The 17635-nt window shown below is 39.7% G+C and overlaps 1 protein-coding gene across 5 annotated transcripts in view; it reads right to left on the bottom strand.

Moving 5' to 3' along the window:
- The window catches only part of STAU2 (staufen double-stranded RNA binding protein 2), a 177226-nt gene that overhangs the window by 134605 nt on the left and 24986 nt on the right, over window positions 1-17635 (bottom strand). For all 5 annotated transcript variants that reach the window (XM_005229883.4, XM_055800863.1, XM_055800861.1 and 2 more), the window contains 2 exons: window positions 16227-16386; window positions 13788-13923 (listed from right to left, as the gene is read on the bottom strand). In XM_005229883.4, the coding sequence (XP_005229940.1) occupies window positions 13788-13923; window positions 16227-16386 (296 nt within the window). The remainder of the gene's footprint in view (window positions 1-13787; window positions 13924-16226; window positions 16387-17635) is intronic.

Here is a 17635-nt window from a genome sequence, read left to right as displayed (position 1 = left end):
CCAGCCAAAGCTCTCTGTTCGGCCAGGGCTGCCTGATTTCCCACCAGCTTGGCTTTCAGCACGGGGGGACAGCCTGCTCCTGTGCCTTTCAGATTTCCTTCTTGAAGAATGTCCAGCCTTCCTGGACTCCTTTGCCCTTCAGAACTGCCTCCCAAAGGACTCCATCAACCAGGTTCCCAAGCAGGCCAAACTCTGCCCTCTGCAAATCCAAGGTGACAGTTCTGCCACCCCCTCTCCTTACTTGTCCAAGAATCAAAAACTCTATAATTTTGTGATTGCTATGCCCAAGATGGTCTCTAACCATCACATCACCTACAATTCCTTCTCTGTTCACAAACAACAGGTCTAGTGGGGCACCTTCCCTGGTTGGCTCACCCACCATCTGTGTCAGGAAGTTATCTGCCACACGCTTCAGGAATCTCTGAGACTGTTTCTGCCGTGTTGTATTTCCAGCAGACATCTGGTAAGTTGAAGTCCCCCATGAGAACAAGGGCTAGCAATTGTGAGACTTCTCTCAGCTGATTGTAGAAAATTTCATCTGCCTCTTCATCCTGGTTGGGTGGTCTGTAACAGACTCCCACCATGATATTTGCCTTGTTGGCCTTCCTTCTGATTCTCACCCATAAACACTCAACCCTATCTATCGTCACAATCATTAAGCTCTAGACAGTCAAAACACTCCCTAACCTTTATGTTAGGCTATCCACTGCCTGTCCCTCCTTGCCTCTCCCTTCTAAAGAATTTAATCTCTTTCTGTTGATCGTATGCCCATCTGAAATGGTTATTAAGACTTTTGACTTAGTAAACAAGGTCAGTATAGAGATTACCTTTACCGAACAGAACTAAGGCTAGCTGCTGATGTCCACCTCCTTAAGAATTCCCATTTCTGTTTCACTAACACTAATATCAGGCTTGAACCTAAACCAGTAAGGTGATTAGACTCCACTTTCTCCTCTTCTGCCATGGAAACAAGCCTCAAAGCTAAGAGGGTTTTGGGTTGGGGTTTTTTTTTTCCAGAAATTATTTCCCTTTTGATCACTGGAGGATTCAGCCCCATTTCAGTGAAACAAATCATTCAAACAAATCATGGTGCCAAAGTATCTGATGCTGTAAGTGCAACTATCCTTTCTGTTACAATAGCCAACTTAAACTGGCACTGCTCTTTAAAATAATCAAAAATGGCAAACAGGTTTTCAGAAGGTCCTGGGAGTTAGCATTTCAGAAGAGATGTTAACTGTACTTTCTTTCACAGAACACAAACAGCCACCGAAGTCACTACTGTACACAAGACCTGAAGAGAAACTATAATACAGTGGTTGCTGGTGAGAAATGGAGTCTGCATTCAGACTCCATATATTGTCAAAGAAGAATCTTGAAAAATTTTCTTGAGAAACTTTAATACTTCCTCAATCTGTGGCAGAACTTTGAGTTCAAAAGGGACAAAGAACTTGGACTAGAAGAGAGTACCGTTCCAGTCAGATCTTACTGACTTAGAAACTTTAAAAATTAGCCACTAACCTTTCTGCTTGCTTCCCTCAGGAAAATTATGACAGCCTCTGAAACTAATGTTTTGAGTTCTAACAGCAGCTCACCTGTGTCATTACCAAAAAAGCAGGCAAAGGAAAGAGAATGTATTTTTACTGGTAACTGATGTTCAGGTTCTGGACACAGCAGAAAGGTCATAACAAGAAAGGAGGCCACGCAGGCTTGCTTCCATTAGACCCGTTATCCCACAGGGCTCTCAACTGAAATATCCACAGTTTAGCAGAAGTACAGGAAAAAGATAAGGGTGAATAAAAAGCTAACTGTGGAAAGAAACACACGCATCCAAAATGTTCTTGCTCCTGCAACACCAGTCTTCTGTCCATATCCTGAAAGTCAAGCTGCCTTGTCTAGAGAAAGGACACCTGGGGAGCTGCCAAGCCCACAGACTGAAAAGATTCTCAAGGTGCTGCAGCAGGCTGTTGCCTCTGAAGATCTTTGAATCAGAAGGTTTACAGAAAGTCTCTCAAGTGGAAGAGCAGTGCTGAAAGACACACGCTGTGAAACCAAAGATGAGGAGGATCTGTATTTCACATGTATATGCTTTTGGCCTAAATGAAAACAAGAAGTCATGGCTGAAACTTGGAGAGATAGATCTGGAGCCAGATGTACCCACTCCAGAACAGAGACAGATCTGAGGAAATTGAAAACTGAAAGAAAAAGAACCCTGTCCACTAAAGGAAGCTTCAGAAGAAATAGCCAGAATGTGAGCCAAGGACCACAAAGGAAAGAGCCATCCTCTTAGGAGACAGAGCAAGAAAGCAAGTGGTCTGGGGAGGTCACTATATCCTGAAATAAAATTAAGAAAAATATGAATTAAGAGAAGAATAAAGTACTAGGGCTTAGGAGCTACTCCATAAATAGGGCCACAAGGTCAGTCTGCTGACAACACCAAGCTGTGTGGTGCGGTCAACACACTGGAGGGAAGGGATGCCATCTAGAGGGACTTTGACAGGCTTGAGAGATGGGTCTGTGCAAACCTCATGAAGTTCAAGGCCAAATGCAAGGTCCTGCACGTGGGTCTGGGCAATCCCAAGCACAAACACAGGCTGAGCAGAGAATGGACTAAGCGCAGCCCTGAGGAGAAGGGCTTGGGGGTGTTGGTGGATGAAAAGCTCAACACGACCCAGCAACAAGCACTTGCAGCCCAGAAAGCCAACTGAATCCTGGGCTGCATCAAAACAAGTGTGGCTAGCAGGTCAAGGGAGGCAATTCTTCCCCTTTACTCCACTCTCATAAGACCCCACCACTGCGTTCAGGTCTGTGGTCCCCAAAGAATGACATGGACTTGTTGGATCGAGCCTAGAGGAGGGCCACAAAGATGAGCCGTGGGCTGGGGCACCTCTCCTATAAAGACAGGCTGAGAGTTGGGGTTGTTCAGGCTTGAGAAGTCTCCAGGGAGACCATATAGCAGCCTTCCAGTACCTAAACAGGGGCCTACAAGAAAGCTGGAGAAGGACTTTTTACAAGGGCATGTAGTGATAGGACAGAAAAGTAACAGCTTTAAACTGCAAAAGGGTAGATTTAGATTACATACAAAGAAGAAATTGTTCACTATGAGTGTGGTTAGACACTGGAACAGGTTGCCCAGAGAAGCTGTGGATGCCCCATCCCTGGAAGTGTTCAAGGCCAGGCTGGATGGGGCTTTGAGCAACCTGGTCTGGTGGAAGGTGTCCCTGCCCATGGCAGGGTGGGTGGAACTAGATGATCTGTAATGTCCCTTCCAACCAAAACCATTGTACGATTAAAATAAAAGCAGCTTTTAGTTGGAACTAGATCAACTTTAAGGTCCCTTCCAACCCAAAACGTTCCATGATAAAACTGCTCAGTCTTGAGTGAATACAGTTTAGAACACCACAATAATGCAAAATGTCATGCCTTATGTATCACATTTTAGGAACGAAGAGTGATGAAGCATCTAGATGCTCCATAGCTAAGGCTAAAAAGACTTTTATGATACCAGGTAAGTGCATTGACTTGGAGAACAAACAGACACTGTCTGGGGAATACTACCCACAAAGCTTGTTCTCTATTCTGACAGCTTGATTTTTAGTCTACTTAACATTATTTTAACAGCTGTTCAATGTAATATTGTAAATACACTTAAGAGTATATACTTCATTGATCCCCGATAGGTTAAATGCACCAATTAATGCAGTGGGTGGTAGCAATAGGATTTATTTGTTGGAAGGATTACATGCACGCTGTACCAGGACATATTGCCTAACACCATTTTGTGAGCAATGTAGAAATTCACTGTAACAGGGTGAGAAGACCGCAGAAAAACCAATTCTGGACAGAATTTAATGGTGTCTATAGATTCTTATCCCAGATGCTCTATGTACTTTTATGATTTAAAACACTGTAGAAATTAAACATTAGCTGTCAAAAATTTTATTGCAGGAATAAATATCCTCTGTCATTTAAGGAATTTTTATATTTTTTTAAGCCAACCATACTAATCACTATTGTCTAAACTGATAGCTACTGGCAATGGCAAAGCTCATCACCTGCAAGCTCCCTTGCCACTGTTCTTTTGGGAAAAACTATCTTAAGACAAACAGATGTTTCTGCTGTTTGAAACCAACAGGAAATGGACTGACTTTCTCCCTTTTCCTTTCCTAGAAACAAACACTAGCTAAGAAAAATCCTAGCACAGCTGTACTCAACACTTTCCTTATAACAATATGCCTGTGTGGGAGGCAGACAATGAGTGGGAACAAACAGGCCACGGGAAGTGAAATGCAGCATGCAAAAGATGAACACAAAGAATTCATTTAAAAGCCCATGAATGGATTATTACACCACAATGTTGACACACTAGCAGGCTAATAACAGTGTGATATACAAGACCTTGCTTTAAGATATGATCTAAATCCTATCTCAACTGGTAAAGTACAAAACTGAATCAACCATCAGCTGGCAATCTCAATCCCTTCAACTGTTCAAATCATAAGAAAGCTTTATCAATATGAACAGGTTTGGTGGCCAAGCTGAAGCCTTACCTTTAAGGAAATGCCTTTTAAGTCAAACCTGAGTAATGAAATAATATAGTGAAACGCAGAATTCTTGCTGTCTTTGTGTGGATAAACCAAACACTTCAATTTTCATTGCTGACAAACTGCCACCTTTTACTCGCACTAGATTTACATAAAAAAGGGAAAAAGCCGTTGAAGTTATTGTGTTACAACCTCGATCATTATAGGAGAAGAAAATGATGAGACAAAACATTGCAGCAAATCTGGTTTAAATTAATTATGCTGGAATTACAACACTTTGAAGCAATGAAAAGCTTCAGAATAGAAAAAGGCAACTTTTGAAAGTGTGCTTCTGCTGTGAAATTCTTGCACCAAAACACAAATTCATGCTGCCATCTAATGGTCTAAAACAGTCATTTCCAGCTGAACAACTAAATGGCTAATCTGAACAATTATCTGCATTACTCTTAGGACTATTCTTTCTTTCCCAAAATTTTAACTTTCTGAAATCCATCTGTTGTTCAGAATGCAATGACAGTATATTTAAGGAGATATAACCTATTCTAACCAAACTCTTAATTTCTGTTTCCAAGTAGTTTTTATATTTCTCTCAAAAGAGTTTTTGTCCATTTGTCCAGAAGGTGGGAGGAGGGCAAGGAATGTAGAAAGGAGTTTTCTCAAAGTCAGCCAGTAAGCATTTTATCACTACACCTCTTAATCCATACAACGCAAATTTTAAGGACAAAACTTTGCAACACTGACTGGAAATGCCGGCAAAGCACCTCTGACTTTATGGCCTTTTTAGGGGACGGACGTCATACCCCTATGGCTGAAGTCTGAAGCTGACAACTGTTAGCAAGGTAAAAATCCCAGTGCCACCCCACACTGCTCCTAAGGGGTTTATTCTGCTGTGACTAATTCAGCTTAAGGCAACAGGCTTCACTGAAGGCCTGCTTCACCTGGGGCGTGAGAGCACTGGTGTCAACAGCCTAACAGCTTTCTGCAGCAAAATACTCGTTTGTTCAACCAAAAGCATTTCAGTACTTGCATGCCTGCCTCTCTGTAGAACTGTGACTATCAATATATGTCCCTAAAGAGTTTGTTCTTCTGATACTTTTCTCTCCCTCTCTCTCTCCAGGGAGAGATTTTTCTTTTTACAGTCCTCCCGCTGCAATAGTCAGATGACTCCCACTATAGCACTCATAAAACTATTGCAAATCAACATTCTTAGGATTAACTCTCAGATTTAGATGCCTAAATATAGGTAGGTAGTTAATGTGTAGAAGCTAAGTTACTATTAGAGTGAAGCTCTGGAGAGATCCATACAAAATGTAAACATCCTAGTTTACGACATGTTTATGACATGACAAACAGCACTCTGCACCAGTGCCTGCTCTGACTAGACATTCCACTGGTTATAATGGGAGACTGGGCTTCTAGAGCACTAGCAGAGGCTATCTGAGGCACATGAGCTTGGCTTTGAATCCCATCAGCACTATAAAGAGCAGCATCTAGCTGCCTAAACACAGGCACACTGCACCATCTGAGATGTAGTCGTGAACCTAAGACACGCACATGATGTGACACAGGACTGATCCATGAAAAGCACAAGTTTCCCATGGAGTCTTGGTGGACTACATGAAATGGTATGATGATTGAAACCCACCTTTAGGGATTCCTTCAGCTGCCTAAACTTAGCTACATGGAGCCATTTGAAATTCTCTAGGGTATCTTGCCTGCCCTTCAGCTGCGACTCTAGTAAAGGTCTCCTCTAGGTCTTCTACCAAATCCACCGGCCCCATGTGCATGTCTCAAACACCCTACAATGTCTCAAACAGCACTAGAGGCCTATGGTTAGGCAACTTATGTTCCTCACATCTGCCACAGTACACGTGCTTGGGGAAAAAAAAAAAAATCTGCTTTGTACACAGCTGTGCATAAAATCCTCCTCTGTTGCAGAAAGACTTGATAACTGGAATCCAGCAACAAATAATAGGCTAATCACGTGCCTAGAGTCATGGAAAGACTTCACCTTTTCCAGGCTACAGCTGATCTAATCAATACCAGATCAAAATCTTTCAGATCCAACAACCCTTTACATGACACACTGTAGTATTTGTGCTTTAAATGGATGTTCTCCATGCAGACAGAGGTCTCCTGCCAGAAGGTAAAGAGGGTGCTCAGGCAGCGCAGAAGGACTTCTAAAGGCCAGGACATTTTCAGACTTCATTCTCTTTCTGTAAATTAGGTAACTGGGTTGTATAATTGTAGGTGTACTTCTGGGGACAGTCTCAACAGATTTTACATTGTTTCCTGCAATGCAACCCATTCACTTCAATATTTGGCTTCTATAGCTGTTCTGGTAATTTTCTTTTCTTTCCTCATAGAACTATGTAACTTTTCTGAAACAAATGAAATTGGGTGAGGATTTTGATTACATTGCTAAGCACTCATGTCAACACTAGCTTCAAATCTGATCCCTTTGATGCACATACTTAATCTTTAACTCTGCAATCATAAAAACCCCAAACTTTTCATTTTATTCCATTCTTTCACCATACAATCTTTCATTAATCTGATCTGCCAATTTAAGTAATTTATCTAATAATTGCACCAGTCTATTCTCTTTTCAATCATTAGATTGGAGAACATGTTAGTCCACTATGAAGCTGGCAGTTGCAGATATAGTTGGCCAAAGACTGGTCCACAAACTTCCTTTTACTATACCTCATCTCTAAAGGGCTCATTCAGTATTTAGGGCACTGGTGCACGGGGCTGATATACATAAGCAAACAGTCCATGCATCAGCTCAGTACCCAGCACGGGAGCTACCTACCCGATAAGTAGGAAATACATGCCCACGTAGGGTGATGCCCTGTGCTTTGTGGCCAGGCAGCTTGGCTGGCTCCAGAAGAGGCAAGAATATGCTGCTTCTCTATTTCTCTGAGTTTGGTCTTGCAAACAGCACTCTAAACAAGCATTCACTAACATCAAAGAAGTATGTGCTCAGAATGGCAGGGCTGTGAAGAAAAAGAAAAGGAGGAATGGTCTGTGCACTTTCCTCCCATGCACTGAGAACAAGGTGATTGATAGTTTTCTCCTTAGTCGGTAGTATACAATATGCACGCAGGAAGAAGCAACCATACACAAAATTAACATGAAGGCTCAGTGCAGCAGAAACTGTCGAAGTGCACAGAAGCAGTAGGTTATCCCAGGGACACTACCACTTTGCATGACACCATCCAAATTCCTCAAAACCAAGCAAGAAACTGCTTCAATTACTTTATTTCCCTTTTCTAGCTTGTCATTGTTTTGTATTTTCTTTGTTCTTATACTTCACAAGTGGTTTTAATTTTGAAAGCTTTTTTTTAAAAAAAATAAAGGTTTTTCAAGCTCTCTAGATTGTGGTGAGACATTTTAAGGAACTTTCTATAATAAGCAAATAACTTCTGAATTCTCCCAAAAAACAAAGGTTGAGTTTTGTGATCTCTTAAACACTACTTTCCATACTAAAACATCAAAAGCTGCTGTTCAGTCTCTAGTAGTTTTATTTCTTAGCTGAAAACACTTAGTTTAGGTAAGTCTGCAAGATACCATTTCTGTTTTGTGGCTTACAGACATTCTATAATTGAAAATACTGCAGGACAATTAAACTTCAGGAATTATTCTCATCAATTCTAACTGAAGAAAAAACGTAAATTAAAATAAAATAAACCAGCATTCAATGGCAACAAGGCAAGCTGGATGACCCCGTAGTCAGAATCATTACCTTATTTCATTGTTTAGTTGCTCTAATTTGAACAGCCATTTTTAAATTTTTTTTAAACATGATTTAAGCCAACTGCACACTCAGGTATACGAGGGAGTAGGGGTTCTAGCACTGGCTATAGATATGAGTACTACGCATGTTTCATACGCAGCTCTGCCAATCTTTCTCAAACCTGACCCACTGTTCCAAGGTTTAGCCTCTTAGTATTGTGCCAGTTCTACTGAACTGTGCCAAATGTGCTGACAAACACAAAACCTACATCAGTTAGCAAACAGTCCCTGAAAGCATCAGCACCTCCTTCCCCAGAGTCAGTCTGTAAAGCTCTTACATAAATAAAGCTATATAAATTGCAACATTCACCATTTCCAGCTTTTCTTAACTGAAAGGTCCTCACATCCCTTTGTTGCAAAATTGCTCAGAACTCTAGCTTATGAGGCTTTAAATAAGTAGTACACAACTGGTAAATTTTAAGTGCCAAAACAGGTGGTTTTTTCCTTTATTATAATCCCTAGTAGTAATATAGAAACCTTTCCTAAATAAAAAAGTTGTCTAACATGGCTGAATTCAGGGCTGATGGGTTTTTTAAATGCTCTGCCTTACCAGAGGCCATCAAGATTCCTAGCACCGAACTTGCATAAATTTTACTTGAATAATTAAATCCAGAGCGGACTCCCAAGCTGTCTCATAGTATGATGAAAAAAGTTTGAAGTTCTGATCTATATTGTGAAATGGACAGCAGTATACAGATACCCAACGTACCAGAGATCTAAGCTGATAACTGCACATGATTCAGCTCAGCATCACACAGTTTTTCAGCTCGGGTTGAGATGCATTGTAATGGCAATGACCCAACCCTGTTACCAATCTAGCAAGTATTGCATTCGCTAACTTGAGTGAAGAGCCAAGTTAATACATCCACACCCCACACACTCCCAGGCTGGACTGTCTACCTAGCTCCCCCAAGGCGGGAGCAGACTTGCCCTGCACTCCTATCTTAGCACAGGAAGAGTTACAAGGCTAATCGTTAAGCGTACCTGGCACTAGACACTGCCCTAAATGCCCTAACCTCTGCCTAACAGTTTTGCATTTCGTGCCTGCCTTCCACTTGCAGCTCTGTAACCCTTCACCTAAGCTGCCTGACCAGTGTTTACCAGAGTTTCTCTTGCTGTATTTTTCCCTTGGTGTTCTCCCCGCGCTGTTCTCCTTAAGGCCCTTCACCTGCAAATACCAACACATTGTCAGGACTGCATCTGTACGGCACCATAGCCCTTCTCTCCTGTCCTTTCCCTGTCCCTTGGCAGCAGCTTTTGATATACATCACTGAGCACAACAATATGCATGCACAAAGCTCAACAGACAGCCAGTGTTCAACACTGGCCCTGGTGCAGCACTACCAGCACCATAAGCAGGAACAAGCAACAGGGAGCTTCAGCAGGTCCTCATGAAAACCACAGAATTACTATGGGAAGGTGTTGTGGGGAACACTTGCTGCATGGGGAAGGACACTCAGAGGAGGACACTCCTCTGGAAGACCCCACCACTTCCCTTCCAAGCTGGCCACTGGGAAAACATTTCCCCTTTCCCTTTTTTCCCCTCTCACTTGTTTGCTTTCTTTTTTTTCTACGAAAGTAATTTTCACCCTCGGTATCAATTTACGCCATCAGCTGCAGAGGTTGCAAATGGATCTTTGCACCTTGCATGTAAACCTGTTTCAACATCCTCTCTGCAACACACTGCCCGTATAAATATGCTCTACTGCATGTGAGAGTGTAGCTCGTCACAGGCTTAGATCAACCTGAAGTGCCTTTAACTTCCAAACACACATTCCTGGCCCCTCTCTGGTGAGGGCACAAGCTCTTGTGTGACTAGGGGAGGATGTGTTTAAGCACAGTTGTAAGTCTAGGACTAACTTCTTCCCTCCTCTCCCCTCCACAGGACTGATGCATTTCTGAGCTGCTCAACTCCCAGTGCTGGAGCCAGGAAACTCGCAGGGACACAAAGGCTGGGGACAAAGGAAGGAGGAATCACTTCACCACCTCAACACAAATCACCTTAGCCCACACGGAAGCTAGCCCTCAACTTTGCATACAAATAGTAGCTCTCAGACTTCCCTGAATTACTGAAAAGGATCTTTTGTGCCCCTTGAAACACTAGGCTCAACTGGTCTAAAGATATGCCCTAGGATGAACTTAACACTTTATTGTTTCCTCAAACCATTCATTTTACCAGAACCAAAATTCCCAAACACAGTCTCCTAATCTTAATCTGTATCTTCACCTATTTGAAAAGTACATTTTTTTAAATGAAGATCAGTAAAGGAAATCTAGATACAGTATAAAAGACAAAAACAGCTTACAAAATATGTTAAGTAAATTGGATCTGTTTTAATAACAGATAATAATCTACAGTCAGAAACTGATGAAAATGAAAAATACTGATTACAGCATATTACCTACATTATTTTTCAAATCTTGTTTTTAAACAATCTACGTGGGCTACAGTTATTTCGGAATTCCAATAACACTTCTATTCTGCTGCCCAACTGCTAAAAATCAGCAAATGAATGCTAAATAAAACATGGCAGTAGAAGATAATAAATGTAACATATCACAGGAAAATAATACAGTACTACAGTATGTGCTTCATACTTGGGACTTCGCTCGCTATTAGAACAGATCCAGAATCTGGTCGCAGGCTTCCCTCCGGTGAGGTGAGGGTGGGTAGGAGGTGCACAGCGATCCCAGCTGGCAGAGGGGAAGGATCCTGCGTTGAGGAGCCAGCGGCCCACAGCGAGCCAGCGTGAGCCGCGCTGCAGCGTGCCGCGGGGCCTGTGCCCAGCACGGCTCGCAGGGCAGGGCTGAGCGGCACGAACTGCCTGGCTGCAGCACTGACCCGCTGCAAGCGGCTCCCGCGCCGTGCCACCCGTGGGGCCCTGCCTTTACCTAACCGCGCAGCAAGGTCTCAGGTGAACATCGTTCCTGTTCTGATCACTGCAACAAGAGCTGTCTCCTTGTAAGAAAATCCTGTAAGACTGTGAATGACTGAGAAGGGGAGAATCTCTGCTGCAGCCGAGGTCTACGTGGCACGCTGCACATGGTCGTAGTCCTGTTCGATGCTACACTGCTCAGGGCTCCCAGCATCTGAAGGGGTGGAAGATTGTCTGTGCTATTCTCTTCTTACACTGTCAGCTCTAGTAAGTAGCATTTTAAATGATACCTTGCAGAGTCTAAGTGCCTTTCTTACTGGGATCATAACAGACCAGCACCTCCCAATGCAAAACAAGGTGATGAACAATTATTTCTAAAACAAAAGTAGTCCCAAACCAGTACTATATGGCATCATTCTTCTGTTTCCTCTTTACTCTGGAATTTGTGTGTGAGCTGCTATATGCACAGGGGGCATGTGTTTATGCAGACAGACACGCATATCCAGTTATTTACTACTTAGTTTTAGTTATTTATCTGTTTACTAGCTGCAGTATTATTGGCCATCCTCCACTGGCAGCTGTGCTCACTCAAATAAGCACGATGAATCAGGCAAGCACAGATTCTGGCCTTCTGGCCCACCCCGCCTCTTTGTTTTGTGATCAGAAATATCAAATGCCCTTGACTACCTAATACACTCAGAGAAATAAAGTTCAGGTATCATTTTACCCTAACATGGGAGCACGGGTCCCATGAAAGCAAGCTCCCAAAGAAGCAAATGTAAAAATTGCACTAGACGTACTAAACATTTTGTATGAAAATAAATAAAATCTTAGAAGTTAGCAACTGCTAAGTATTTTGGTACTTACTCCAACAAGTATGTTTCAGTAACTAAGTTCAGATTCCAGATTTCCCCATTTCATGGTTTTTACTAGCTTACGCTTTTTCCAGCCTAGCCTTTTTACCTTAGTCGAACTAATCTCACTATAAAAACAAATCAAATAAATGTAGGATTTCTAAATTTTAAGAAAAATAATTTCAGGCGCCATACTTAGCTGTTTAAACCACGGCAGAGGTAAGCAGAGACTCAGGTCAGCAGTGACTAGAAATATAACACAGGTATACAATAAACAGGCACTGTTCTGTAGAGTAATGAAAGACTTTTTTCAGGTTATGTTTGTTTATCTTTTACGGATCTAGGTATTGTTGCTATTTAAAAAACAACAGAATGAAATGTTAAAACTCTAACATTATCATGATTTAAAAATCAGGTGAAAAGGAAAGTAAGATTAAATTGGCTGAAACTTTCCTTATACAACACTGAAATGCTGCATTTTCATTTCAAACTCCTTAATTTTTAAACATTGCTATAAATTCAATTTTTAATAGAAGAGTAATTTTGAACCAAAACACTTCTTCCAAGCTAATAACCTCATTCTTTTTGATAACTATGCGATGCATGAAAATTTATAGGAAATCCATTAATCAAACCTTTACAAAAAAGTAAACATTTTCCATGGAGAAAAACATGCTGTTAGAAATTCCTGACTTGTTTTGTTTTGGTTTTTTTTTTTCTTATTTTACAGATTACACTCAATAACTTTTGGAGCTCCAAAGGACCTGTTCTAATATAGTTGTTCTGCAAGAAAAAGAAGGAAAAATGGAGAAAAAAATAAGGAGAAAGAAGCTCTTGGGATTGCAAATTAACACATATATATATTACCTTAAGTTTATCTCAGACTGTTGCATTAGATACAAATTACATTTAATTCAGGATGAGCTAGAACAGTTTTTCTATCTGCACTACAAATACCAAAGTACTACAATACCAAAGATGAAGATGTTTCAAAAATTTAGAACAAATTGAAGCATCAAGTATTTGGATGGTCAGTTAAGAAAACAGTTCCACCCACTTAAATTTTTGATTTATTTTAATCTTTAAGAACTTGTTACAAACAAAATTTTGAATACCATCTTCTCAACAATTACTCCAACTTACTACAGTAATGACAGAACTGATAGAGGGCTCTCTGCATATAGGTTTATAAACTGTGAAATAAAGGATTTTTCCTAACCAAACACTGAGGATTAAGGAATTCAGAAAGCTGACCAGGCAGAATGGTTAAAAAAATGGCAACCTGAGAATGGTTTCCAGCCAATTTTCAAAATGCAGCCTTCCTAATTTTATATCCATTTTTTTTCTTAGAAAAGAATGCTTCATTTTTAATGATACAGATTCTAAATCACATGACAGCACAGCATAGAAAAGCAAAACCTCTCTCTGGAGTTAAAATGTTCTGCCTCCTCACTGCCACGGCTGTAGACTGTAACTCCAGTATATACATTAAAAAAATAGAAACAGTTGGTTTACATGTCTTTATTCCTTGTGACATGCTTAGGGCACCTGTATTCTTTTAGAAGGAAATCCTGTGTGTTTCTAAATAAGGTTGCAGAGACTCTCTTTTGTAAAAATGTTAGTTTTATTTTACCCTGAAATAACCTAGGAAGTTCATAAAGATTTAGAACACATTGATAAGCAAAGGATAAACATCAAAGAATAGAAAAAGTACAAACCTCTGATTGTACATGCCCCGGAAATTATAATTTGCTCTATAATTGGGAATTGGTTTTGGATCTAATGGCCTGTAGATGGCAGGCTCTCCTCTTTTCATAGCCAGACCATTCAGCTCCACTGTTGGAGTTATACTGCCTGCAAAAACCGAAAATACATGTAAGGCACTTAAACCACAAACACTGCAAAACACACAAGCAGGACTGAGATAAGCAGCAAAGAGAGTGCTGCATAGTATTATTTTGCCTTAAATAAAAAATAAACAACTTGAATGACACTTCGTTTTCTCTAAAAGACAGGAATACAGATGCCAACTTAATCACAAGCAATGAAAAAGAACATTTAAACTTTATCTCAATGCATTCTCTATACAGTTCCAGTAGATTAGTCTTCACGTATGAAAGAGAAAGTTAGTGCTATAATCAAGTTGGTTCTTCATCTTTCCAAACTGCTTATAATACGTTATGACGCTTACTGAAATTATAAAGATAAAAGAATATCTCATCCTGCTGAATACCATTTAATAAAAACACAAATACAGCAAAGAGGCACTGAAACAAGCAAACAGTAATAGGCATTACTGCAGTCATGTGGTAATCTTACAACAAGTCAGAAAAAAATGTGTTATTTGCAAGACTTGAAAACTTGAGACCATGACTAAAAACTAATGATCTAACAAGAATGATGTAAAAAGCTGAAAATACTACTGGAAATCAGTGTCACTACAGCCGTCTACTGGTGATAGAATACAAAAATAGAAAAGCAGCCAGCACTTGCCCACTTGCATGGTCTCCAAAATGCCAAATAAAAAGCTACACTATGACTTTGTTTTAGTTTTTAAAATAAAAATGTTCAGCTACTGTATTCCCCACTCGTACTGTTGTAAGAAAATCCTAAATAAGTTAAATGTACATTCCAATTAAAAGCAGTTAATATTTTCTCAAAATATTTTCATAAGAGGTTCAAATGAATCTAGCCTTAAAACAGCTATGATGAATTTACCAGTCAGCCATTGAGGTTTTATATAACAAATGACGAAAAAATTTATGCAATACTTACTCAAAAACTTCTATCAACATCAATTTTTATATTTTCCACAGCAAAGAATGACTATGAATTCAACTATATAGTAAAAATGCAAAATGCCATTTTGATGAGAAACATCTGTGCATATACAATACACATTTCTTAGAGCAAAATTACAGTGTTAAGTGACACAATTTTTTAATGAATTCCCTTAAAGCTTATTTCTTTTGTTATCAGCTTTTCCCTTTAAGAATACGCTCAAAGCCAAAAAAAAAAAATCTACAAGTGGAGAGATTCTCTGCGATGACAAAAATCAAACCCAGCATCTCTTTATATAGAGGTCTGACCCTCCTGCTTTCTTAACAGCCAAAGTCACAGTGACTGTGAAGGACACAGGGCAAAACCAGTGTCCTGGGTCTGGAGAAGCAATGTATTGATATCCAGAGGAGCAAGAGAATACTACCGCACCCCTCTCCAACAATCCTTAATGGCTAATGCTCAGGATAATACAAGCTCTAAAGCAAAATTACTCCAGGTTTTTTTTCCAACATAGAGAAGATTAACTGCAAAATTACTCTATTTTAAGAAAGTGGCTAAAGATGACTTTTTTTAAAAAGGGAGGGGGGAGGAGCAGAGGGAAATAAAAAGGGAAGAAGGGAAAAGAAGTGTAAAAAAGAAAAAGATTACTTTTTTCTCACTGTTTGCTTTCTTTTATATTAGTTTGAAATACAGTTAGGAATTCTTTTTTATTTATTTTAACAAGACAGAACAGATCACTGAGCACATGGCTGAGGTGTGTATCTCAAAAGGTATTGCACACATAGAAGGGAACTCACAGGTAACACCTCAAAATGAAGGATGTAAAGACACCAATATAAATTCTATTATTCAAACAAGAGTTTCTAAAGCCATCTGAAAGCTTTTCAAAAGCACAGGTTGCTGTGAAGGAAAACTCACGATGCAGGAAATACCTGCACAAGTTCTCATGCCAAATCCTGACCTTTTATTTACATAACAGATGTGATTTCACAGGATTGGACTGGATAAAATTTCCAATTTCACTAGAAAGTTAGCTAAAATAACTCTTTGGGAAAAATGCTTTACTATGGTAATAATGGTCAGTTCAATCTGGTTTTGTCCCATCTTTCCACTGTTGATCACATCCAATCACTTTGTATACATCTGAGCCTTATCTAAATAATACATTAAGTTACAGTTCAACCATTTTTGGTATTCACGTTAAAAATTCTCCCGAGCAAACTCACTAGGGGTTCTTCATTATACTATCATACCTATAAGACAGCTATGTTGATTCTCATCCTCCAACTTAACTTACACCTTTTAAAATGTCTTTATTAGTGGTATAATATTCCAATACTTCAACAAGATTTAACACACAGAAGAAAATGTCATACCTGGATTATTGTTAACATTATTTTTGGGTGGTCTAGGCGTTGGTTTGGGAAGGGTAGTTTCATTCAATGCTTTGCTAGCAGCAGCATGCTGGGCCTTTTTAATACTACTTCCTTCAGCTTCCCAAGTCTGTTCTCCCAGAGTCAGCTGCACTGTGAACATCTTCAAAGACAAAGAACAGGTAAACCCTAGCAAAATTATCACTGTGGATTAGACCAACCTGTATAGAAACTTCCAGGGCTGAAGAGAAACCATGCTCTCTTTTCATTATATTCAACTCCCAGATAACACATCTGATCCTTACAGACATCAGTGAGTCTATCAGTGGCCAATATCTGGCCTTACAAGTGACAAAGTAGCATAATGTTAACGTCAACTACCAAAGAACAGAATAATATTTAAACCAAGTAATAATAACTGTAAGCTGATCCTCTGCTCTTGGAAGACTATATACTGGTCGGTTAAGACCTCATTTCCTCACACATTTGAATGCATTTAGTCGCTTTGTTTAACTGTAGAAAACAGGTAAACAATGCTATTAAAAATAACCGATAATTTTGTAATAATTCTGAACAGCTATAAATGACTGCACACTCTTCAAGGAGGTGGAGAATTTGGCCCAAATACTTTTACCCAGTGCAAGAACTTCTCACACAATCCAATTTCTGAAAACTATGTGTATTGTTAGGGCTGAGTCACAACTCACATATGTTCAAAAATACAAAGTAAGAAAGAAAAGAAGTATTATCTTTTTGAATGAAACTGCAGTTCTTTAATGTGGCTTCTATAGTGAAGACAGAACTGTAAAAATTCAGAGGTCAGAAATGGACTACTGATAAAAACCATATACATTTTCAAATCTGCAGTATCCATGCTGTGTGACTTGTGAAGATAAAACTCAATGCATATTTGAGATATTAGAGTCTATCTTCTGTACGATACATACACATTCTGTTTAAATTTGAGCATCTAAGAATGAGAGGAGAAAGGGTAACAACTCAAGGTCTTTTCCATATCAATTCCATACGTATAAGGCAGGATTTAATAGTCAGGTGCGCACCGTAAACTAAGATATACCTACCTCAGAAAACTGACTGACTTGAGGCAACATAAAGAAATCTACATATTAGTGTGAGCAGCATATAAAGTAAAATTTTTATTGTGATAGTTATTTGCTCTATAATTGTTAAAATTATTTAAACTAGCTAGATTCAGGACCAGGTATCTAGAGATGGGCAAACTTTAAATTTGCCTTTACGTGTATTTTCATTTAGCATGTACTGGCAAACAAGCCTTTAAACACAAGTATGTATGTGCCTCCCAACTCAGCCCTATACACACGCATACAGTGCATATGGACTGAATGCTATAAATATTTACTTGTGTCTCAATTACAGGCTTGAGTTTTGGA

Source organism: Falco peregrinus, chromosome 3 (assembly GCF_023634155.1).
Source record: "Falco peregrinus isolate bFalPer1 chromosome 3, bFalPer1.pri, whole genome shotgun sequence".
NCBI classification, from domain to species: Eukaryota; Metazoa; Chordata; class Aves; order Falconiformes; family Falconidae; genus Falco; species Falco peregrinus.
Note: the sequence above shows the minus strand (reverse complement) of the source record. Positions and strands in the feature narration are given on the sequence as shown.